This window comes from Melitaea cinxia, chromosome 15 (assembly GCF_905220565.1).
Source record: "Melitaea cinxia chromosome 15, ilMelCinx1.1, whole genome shotgun sequence".
Classification (NCBI taxonomy): Eukaryota; Metazoa; Arthropoda; class Insecta; order Lepidoptera; family Nymphalidae; genus Melitaea; species Melitaea cinxia.
Window position 1 is genome coordinate 14,674,894 of NC_059408.1, and position 10,118 is coordinate 14,685,011.

Sequence of the window (10,118 nt, forward strand, 5' to 3'; positions counted from 1 at the left end):
AAGAAGTACATACCTGCAACTGGTGACAATTTCCTCATCACGCACCATCGCGACTTCCACTGCAAAAGAAAAACCAATTAGAAGATTTATAAGATTAATAAACTAATAGGTATTTATTGATTAAGATACCTGAAAGAATATTACAATTACCACTAGTAATAAGATGTGACATAAACTCATTCGACTTTTACGGGACACCAGTGTCGACATTATCAGTACACGTTCTACTTAATACTAATAAGGTACATACATCATTCTACTATCATGCCGTTAAATTAATTATAAATATTTCGAACCTTTTAATTTATTAAACAAGTCCTTTTTTATATCATATAGTCTGTCTATGTCTTAGCGTCTGTGTAGGAACCCAGATGTTATAGAATTTCAACTTCAGATTTAAAACACTGTTATGTTTTCAAATTCTATATTTGCATTAAATATCAACTCTTTCTTATAAGTTTTATTAATAAATAAATACGAAAGCATAAAAAAGAAGATTTAAAAGTTATCGAGTTTGCAATACACCTCAATGTAATGAATGTATTATTATTATTGACGCAAGCGTGTAGCCGTGAAGCAGGAATGAGCAAAATCATTCCATAATGTATTAAGTGATGTCATTTCTTTATAAACGGTATAAGTGATCTTTATATATTTGAATATATCTTTATAAATGGCTAGTAGGGAATATGTTATTAAGTTAGGTGATCGCCCGTTATCTGCCGGTTAAAAATCTGAATGAACAAGTATTATGAGAAAAATGCACCGTACTTACAACTGAAATGAAAGCAATTCGCATCGCATCGCGTCGCTTAACTAAACAGTGCCTTCACACGAATACGTTAAAAGTAAAGCCAAAATAGAAACATCGTAAATATTTGTCTTATCACTGTAGAGCAGCGGAAGTTACAGGCAACTGAACAAATTCAGTCTAGTTTCGAAATTCGACCATAATTAATTTGAATTATAAGGTTGTATTATTAAGGTTCTGGTGTCAAAGACTATAACTTCTATAATAATAAACTAAAGAGTTCAAATTAGTAGAGAGTTTCCAAATTATATCTTTGTGCCGTTTGCAGTCGAAATACTTGGACCTTGGAGTAGCAGTGCTAAAATATTTTTAAATGAGATAACTCCTCGCCTTATTGCCTCCACTGGTGACAAGAGGGCTGGTGCATTTTTTGCCCAGAGAATCGGCATAGCGATTCAATGGGGAAATGCTGCCAGCATTTTTGGCACAATTCCACGCGGACATGATTTATACCAAAACTATCTGTAAATATTTAGTTCTTAAGTTTTGAATTGTAAATATGTATAATGTTTAATAAACTATTTCAAATAAAAAAAAGAGTAAAAAAGAGTATTATTGCGTATGTGTTTCAAATACAATGTAGGGTGTGTGATTTTTTTTTATTGAATGAGTCTATCTTTTTATGCAAAATTAATAAAAATATATTAGCATTCTGCACTCCTTCTTTATAAAAACTATAAGTGTGTGAATTTTCATACTCCTCCGTCCGCGCAATTTACGTAAAAAGGAGTACAAAGTTTTTGCTTCACGTTTGAATATAACTATATAGATGTTTAAGAAAAAAATTTAAAAAAAAATCGTTTTGTTTTAATTTTTTCTACAGATATTTTTGCTTGCAAAATATTCATAAAATATAATCATATATGGAATAAAATATTTTTAATTCCACACGCGAGTAAATACTTCAGTTAAGTACATCCAAACAGACGGACACGGAAAAACGAGATGCAATTAATATTTATAAACATGCAGACATTTATTGCCGCGTTCTCGTGATTGTGTGGTTTAATAATAATATCATAATAATAATATAATTATATAATATGACGATGACTATTCTGGTGTCGTGGTGAAGTTCCAATTCTCCCTAAGAAACTGTATCAGGTCCATTGTATAAGAAATGAATGAGGAGTGAAATCCTGTGAAACAACTAATGCTTACGCTCAGTGACGCTATTTTTATATCCCTATCCCCAATTCCCTCCAGGAGCTCTCGTCACCTTACTGACTATCACCAGTAGGAACACAACACTGCTTGAAAGCAGTATTATATAGATGTGATCTTCTGTAAGGTCGAGGCACTACCCCAGTCGTGCTGCTCCATGTTTTGAGCAGGTAATTTCCTGCTGTGCCCTACTTCAGTTGGGTCTTGTGTCTCTATTTATATTGGGAGAATTTTTGAGTCTTCATCATATTGAAAAATTAAATTAATTTGATTCTGTATATAGCCTACATAATTTTTTTTTCAAGCCCATTGACGCAGACGACTGTCATTTAATAGACCATTTTATTTTTTAAATATCGCGGTAAACGTTTTTAAGGCGTGAACTAAAGTCGTGTATCGGATCTGACACTTTTTTAACCGACTTCCAAAAAAGGAGAAGGTTCTCAATTCGACTGTATTTTTTTTTTTTTATGTATGTTACATCAGAACTTTTGACCGGGTAGACCGATTTCGACAAATTTTATTTTAATCGAAAGGTGGTGTGTGCCAATTGGTCCCATTTAAATTTATTTGAGATCTAACAACTATTTTTCGAGTTATATCTAATAATGCGTTTTTACTTGACGCTTTTTTCGTCGCCCTACGTTGTATTATACCGTATAACTTTCTACTGGATGTACCAATTTTGATAATTCTTTTTTTGTTGGAAAGGGGATATCCCTAGTTTGGTACCGTGATAAGGAAATGATGATGGGATCCCAGAGAAATCGAGGGAAACTTTCGAAACTCCGTAATAATTTTTTACTGGGTGTACCGATTTTGATAATTTTTAATTTAATCTAAAGCTGATGTTTATCATGTGGTAACATATAAATTTTATCGAGATCTGATAACTACTTTTTGAGTAATCTTTGATAACGCGTAGTTGCTTGTCTATTTTTTCGTCGATCTACGTTGTGTTACTTGTCGTTTTCTTGCCAACAGAGTGGTGACACAACTAACAACAGTTACAATACAATTTTTTACAAATATATATATTTTCACTACGCAGTACGTTGTTTACCAATATCAATAATACTGTTATTTTAATTTGAAATATACGCGGTATATATTTATTTAATGATTAATATTATGTTTATTTACACTGCACAATTTCTTCAAGCGCTTGTAAATATAGTCATCAGTAGCTGAGAATGTAGGCTAATAATATACGAGTGTAATAAGTGGTATGTAGTAGTGAGATGGCGCCTGCTTTGTTGAAACACAAGGACACAAGTATCTATCTAGATAATTACTAATGATTGTATTAAGGTATTATTATAATTATGACTGTAAAAAAAGTCAGTCGGTATGTAGGTCTGTATGTTTTAGAGTTACGTTCTTAATGGAGGTCTAAATATATGAAAACGTATATTAATTTCTATAAAAAACCCAGGTAAGACGAAGGAAGCAAGCATTGTACTTCTGAACGTTTTAAAGTAATGAGTAAGGGAAATAGTAATAAAACCATTTTTTACTTGACGTTCGAAACGTGACGAACGAAGTTCCTTACGGCAGGCTTGACATTTGGCTGGGCGAGCGAACTGAAAAAAATGTGATACTAAAACCGTAAGAAAAATATATAACGGAAGTGACGTAATATCATTCACACGACTGTATAATATGACGTTTGTAAAACTAAAATATTACTAGTAAACTTTTAAAATTATTTATGTAATTTTATGTCGACAAAAATAAATAAAGACATAATTATGTTTTTTTATTTCACTTAATAGTTTGAATTATTATTATTATTATTTTGTTTGATTTATTTTATTTTATTTTACGGTATTTGTTATTTTCTAAAATTTCCTAGATACTTTTATGTACTTAATTAAAAACCAATCAACAAAATTTAAAAAAAGAATCAAGAACTAGAAAATATAGGTATATAAAATTCAACATTTTTTTTTCAAATTGTGTTGCTTCTAGTATAGAAGGAACCGATTCCGAAGGAACTTCGTTCCTACCTGGTGTCCCATGACACCACATTTTTAGTTTTGTTTAAAATTGCCTTAATTACTTATAAAAATCTTTGCAGATTACATCAATCTTTAAATAAATAAATAAAAAAACTTCGCTTAAAAATTCGCGCCAAAATGTTTTGAGAAAAATGGTAAGCCGTGTTTATACACATCTGTCCAAAAACGTCAAATAAAATATACCATTTTATTCAATTCTGGTGTAAATAACAACAAACTAATACCTAACGTACAAAATAATTATCATACAATTAAAACAGATGCCCTCGACTAATTTATCAAATCAACCAAAGCATCGACGTAGCAGCGATGCGATAAAATCGCTCACAATACGAACGTCGCCACTGCAGCGCGACACTTGCGCGACCAGTGACGCCACAGTTCTGCCGCCATCTTAGCTAGTCGCTCAGTGTGTAGCGCGCGGGTCGCACGCTGTTGTTTACAAAAATATCAATAAATATGTCCGATATAGACCCAGAAAAGTTGATCAAAGCTATTAAAATGCGTCCAGCTCTTTACAACAAGAACGACAAATTGTACCACAGCCATAGAAAGCATAAAGAGAAGATATGGCGCGAAATATCCGAGGAGGTACACGGGAATTGGAACCAACTTAGTCAGTTGCATAAGGTCGAATATGGTATGTACGTTTAGCTTTGTTGACGTGTGGACGATTCGGTTTAGATGTCATGAACTTTATTCGCATGGATTACGGTTTAAGTTTATTTGAGAGTTCATCGTTGCAAGTGATAAGGCGGTTAGTGTAGTATAGGACATAATATTGAAAACTAGATAACGAACGAACTGTTAGTGCTTGTTGGAATCTGCTGCGTCTGTTTGTACTTCGATATTGTGATCGAGATAGCGGTAATTGTATGCACATTTATGACGAACCTGCGAAGGTTTTGTTTGTATACACTTAGTACTTCGAGTATGTTGTATGTTCTAGATAATCTCGAAAATCACTAAACTGGTTTTTGTTTTCTAGTATACCTAATAATTATTTAATTAACATTTTTCTTCAATTTACCTCATGATAACATATATTACCTTCCTCTTGCGTTTTATTTATATCCTATAATCATATTACATAGTATTAGTTTATTTAAGCACATTTATAGCTTGTTTACATATTAAAAACCCATAAAAACTAATTAGATTACGGATTTTATCATTTACAAGGGATGCATTTTAATTAAAAATATAATAATTTCGTAATATATTAGTTAGTGCTGACATAAAAACCGAGTGAACATTGCATCGATTAGTTCTCTAACATTTATTCCATATTTTATGCTAATCTTATGGTAAATGTTATGGGTAAAGATTACGCCTTCATGTTTAAATTTAATGGCGCAAGAGAATACTTTAAACTCGTATTAATTTTTTTTTATAAATAGTTTTAGTCGTGCTCCAATCAACATTGTTGTGAGAATGTTTAAATATATACACATTATTTTATACACAACATGTCTGATTTTATGTAAAGTAACATGTGTTTAACATGAAATTTTTCAAACTTCACAACACATCTCGTACTTTAGTTGTAAACTTCACGAAACTGTATCTGAAACTGAAATACGTTTGATAAATTTTGCAGTTCGAGAAATCCAGAAGCGTTGGAAAAGCTTGAGAACGTGTTTCTCTAGGGAGTTAGCTTTGCAAAGAAAGGAAAACATAAAACGGGAATCTGATCAACACGTCAAAAGAAGAAAGAGGTACGAATATTTCAACAATCTTCTATTCCTTATGGACAGCACCGATGGTGGTGATGAAACGAGAGAAAGCGATGATTCAGCAGACCCTTTAGAAAGTAGCTATCAGCCAGAAGATATAATTTATGACTACGGTGAAGCTTCAAGTGAAGTTAAAAACGTACAAACCATGAACATAGTGAATGTTCCAGAACAAAGTTATCCACAGCCGCAAGTAGTCTACGAAAGAAATAAAACGTTGGAAGAAAAAGTTATAGATATGTTAAAAGATATTAAGAAGGATGAAAACGATGAAGATAGGCAATTTATGTTGTCTCTAGTACCGACTTTTAGGAAGTTGAATGCAAAACAGAAATTGTCTGCAAGAATTGAAATATTAAAAGTTTTGCAGAATATTTCTTTTGGGGAAGACTAGATTTAATTTAAGAGACAAAGTCATCATGTTAAGATTATGTATTTTTTTTTTTTTTACTTTTTAGTAAGTATTAAGTCTATAAATATAATGAATTTTTAAAGTGTTTTTCATTTTGCGATGACGAAATTCTTTTAATATAAAATATGATGAAGCTTAAAATAGGTAAAAAGCAAAATACAACGTTCAGAGCTATCTTAAGAATCTCGATTCTTGTCCTCTTTTGTTTTATTTTATGATAAAATCTTTAACGAAAACGAGATCGTGATTTATATTGTTAAAAATTCTAGCGAAATTGAATAAAGCCTTGCTAATTTTGTATTTTTAAAAACGGAACACGTTAATGTTGGCATTATACGATAAAGTTAAGAATATCTCAGTGAAGACAAAAAAGACGCACTTAAAGAATGCGTTCGACTGTCGCTCACGAAGACTGTGAAATGGTCGGTATTTTAATTAAAACATACCGTGTATTTACTCATTTGCTGCTAGGCTCAATTTTATTCCTTTGTGTTCTTTAATATCTTTTGATGCGTATATTGACCTATTTTACTTAAATTTTAATGAAAATTATTTACTATATCCATAATTACTCACTAGAAAAATTGCAGTTTTGATATTGAACATAACATTTCTTTTACTTTAAAAAGCATCAGTAAAACTTAATATTTACTGTCAATTACAACGATGATTAAGGAATAATCAATACTTAAAATTTACAGTTTTTGTCCTTCTATTTGCTTCATATACTTAAATGTCATTTTAACTGGTAAGTAAATAGATTATACGTCGACACCAAAAGGTGAAAATAAGAAAAGTAAGTACTAAAAAAATGTCTTAAAGAAAAAGTCACAGGCGCGACAGCCAGAGCAAACATAGAACTTTAAATTTATTGTACCAAAATATAAAGACTCAATTATATGTAAAACTAGCTCGTACCCGCGACTTCGTCCGTGTGGAATAGTGATTTTGAAACCTTCTTCATTGGTGCTCCGCTCCTTTTGGTCTTATGGTGATGATATATAGCCTTCCTCGATAAATGGGCTATCTAACATTGAAATAATTTTTCAAATCGGACCAGTAGTTCTTGAGATTAGCGCGTTCAAGATAACAAACAAGTTTTTTTATTAGGATACACTTATTTCCATACAAATTATAAACGATAATACATACGTAGACGTGTAAGCTTCAATTCTATCAAATGGTTGGGTTCTACTTAATCCAAAGTCTATGTCAAGTAGGTCCAACATTATTCCTTGACTACAGAAGCGTCGCATGTCTCGCGCGCCTCTACAATTCCCTGCTAACATTGTTACGTATTTGTTTTGCGATTGCAAATAGATTTAGCATTCACCGTTCAAAGAAAATCTAATTTTGCGTTTGGGTATCGAGAAATGGAGATGTTTTAGCGGTTTCGTGCGTGAGTTGTTAGTGATGAATAATTTCTAAAATTTGATTTCATTGTGTTTATTTTTATTTACGACAAGTTACTATTCTAGATTTCAGTTTAAATTAACTTTTTTTTTAACTTTCTAAAAAGGAGGAGGTTTGATTCGATTGTATTTTTTTAGATACCTCAGAACTTTTGACTGGGATGATTTTTTTTTAATCGAAAAATGGCGCGTCAAGTGGTCTCATTTATATATCTAATAATTGTTTTTCATCGACCTACGTTGTATTACACCGCATATGAGATCTAATAATGATCGTTTTGAGTAATCTTTGATATTACTTGACTATTTTTTCGTCTACTAACGTTGTATTACTTGTAGATGTAATTGAAGTCAGTGTTTTGTTTGCGTGCAAACACAATTATTGTATGTTTAACGAGTATTATTATAATCAATATGTATACATTTTTCTAAATCTTGATTTTATTCCTTTTTAACACGTCTAAAAACTTTTAAGGAAAGTAAGACACAACATACATATTGTATACAATAAAACTATACTCCCGAGCGGCTTTAATAATAAATTTCTTGAAATCGTCTTTATTTGACCAAGTAGTTGTTGTTTTTATTTTCACATTACTTCTAACCTTCGTATTGTAACTAAACTATTTCTCAGAAACGATTCTGCTATTGTTACTCGTTGATTTACAACACAAAAATACTCGTACATACGACACATACACTCGTACATACACTTGTACATACACTCAAGAACAATCTAAAGACTTAATATCAATGCGAAAATTAAGTTAAGAATTATAATTAAAACGAGAAACGAGAAAGCGCTACAGGTAAAAATAACTCTTAATGGTGATATGTCCGTCAAGATAACAATGCAGTCAATTATTCTCGGAAGATCTCTGTGTGAGCAGATTGTGAGCAACCAATGACTCGTACTGAACGTTGAAACTAATTGCAAATAGCTTGTCTGCCTCGGGTTTAAATTATAAATCTCAATGAGCGCTGTTTAATTTTTAGTATGATTGTCTGGAGAAAGTGTTCTGACATACGCTAGTTAAGTCATTTTTAAATGGGATCTCTTACGAAAGATATAATGCATAATTAGAAGTCATTTCGCGTACCTCTAGTTATAGTCAAAGATAACAAACGATATATTTGAAAATGTTAGCGCGGTGGTGCAGTTGCGATCCTGTTACAAATACTTTTAACAATATCCACAACTGTCATAAGGTTCATCGACAGTATTAGTTGTAGATTTGTGTATTTCTGGAAACCTAGATTTTATTATACTGGGGATGGTTTAGTGTGAGGTGGTTATGAATTTTTACATGTATATTTAGAGTAAACTGGGTGGTGTTAATGACGGAAGAAGGTTGTTGTCGCGTTCTTCTAGCCGCTTAAGTCTGAAACCAAATTTGATCAGGTGCCACTTACGCCGACACTGTCTAAATAGTCTGCAACAGACGGACTAAAGCCAATGATGACGAGTTTTAGAGTAGAACGAATTATACAATTTGATATAAGATTTAAAACCGATTCAACGTTTTTCAAGTTTTGTGTTGCAAATACTTCGACTGGCAGGTGAGCTGTCAATCAGAAAACCGCCACTCGATAACAATGCAGCTGCCTCACGTCTGTCGGATGATATCAATCTGTCTTGGTTTTGATAAAACAACAAAACTGAGATAGTATTTTACACAACTAGCACAGATTAATAATAGGTAGTGAGTGGTATTGTAGTTTTTTATTTATTTATTTATACAACTAGGTCGGCAATCAAGCGTACGGCTCACCTGATGGTAAGCGATTACCGTAGCCTATAGACGCTTGCAACACTACAAGCATTGCATAGCGCGTTACCGATCTCCAATCCTCGTCAGGAGCTCTAGTCACCTAACTCACCCACAGGAACAACACTGCTTAAAAGGATTATTTAGCTGTGATGTTCTGTAAGTTCGAGGTACTTCCCCGATCGGTCTGCTCCAAATTTTCAGTAGGATATTTCTTTCTGTACCCTCAGTCAAATCATTCTTTAAACAACAAAATAGTTTATAACCACATTTTCGCTACAATTTTCAGTACTAAACTTGGTTGTTAAAGCTGCGGTACTTTAAATAAAAGTAAGCGTAACTCGAATTCGATTAGCATTAATTCCAGTCTTCGTGGAAACCACAAGTTAGATAACATCGGTTAGCTTAAGAAACGTTAGTACTCCATCAATTTCAAGGGCATAGCGAATTGGACCTTTAGTAAAACGACCTGTTACAAGGTTTATATGATATATTTATTAGATGTTAATTATTTTGATTACTTTTAAGATTTATTTGGCGTTTTGAAGTAAAACTTCTTCACGTACGCTTGACTTGGGGAGTAACCTAATGAATGCATGACGAGATCGTTACGAAAAGTGTGATCGGGCGAGGCGAACGGAAGTTTAGAGGGAGATATAACTTAGTGAAAATACAAATAGAGAGAGTTACGTTTCTTAAGTTTTACTTCAGTCGTGTGGTCTTAAGCACACTCGTTTTTTTTAAAATATTGTTTTGATTATATGCAAATTTTTAATTAATTATTCTATTACGC

General features: G+C 32.3%; 1 protein-coding gene across 1 annotated transcript; it reads left to right on the forward strand.

Annotated features, from left to right (window-relative positions):
• Nucleotides 1–3,300: 3,300 nt before the first annotated feature.
• Nucleotides 3,301–6,226, forward strand: LOC123660200. Its single transcript, XM_045595300.1, has 3 exons — nt 3,301–3,315; nt 4,414–4,636; nt 5,597–6,226. Exons 1-3 carry the CDS (start codon nt 3,301–3,303, stop codon nt 6,124–6,126), a joined length of 768 nt encoding a protein of 255 aa, XP_045451256.1. The 3' UTR covers nt 6,127–6,226.
• Nucleotides 6,227–10,118: the final 3,892 nt, after the last annotated feature.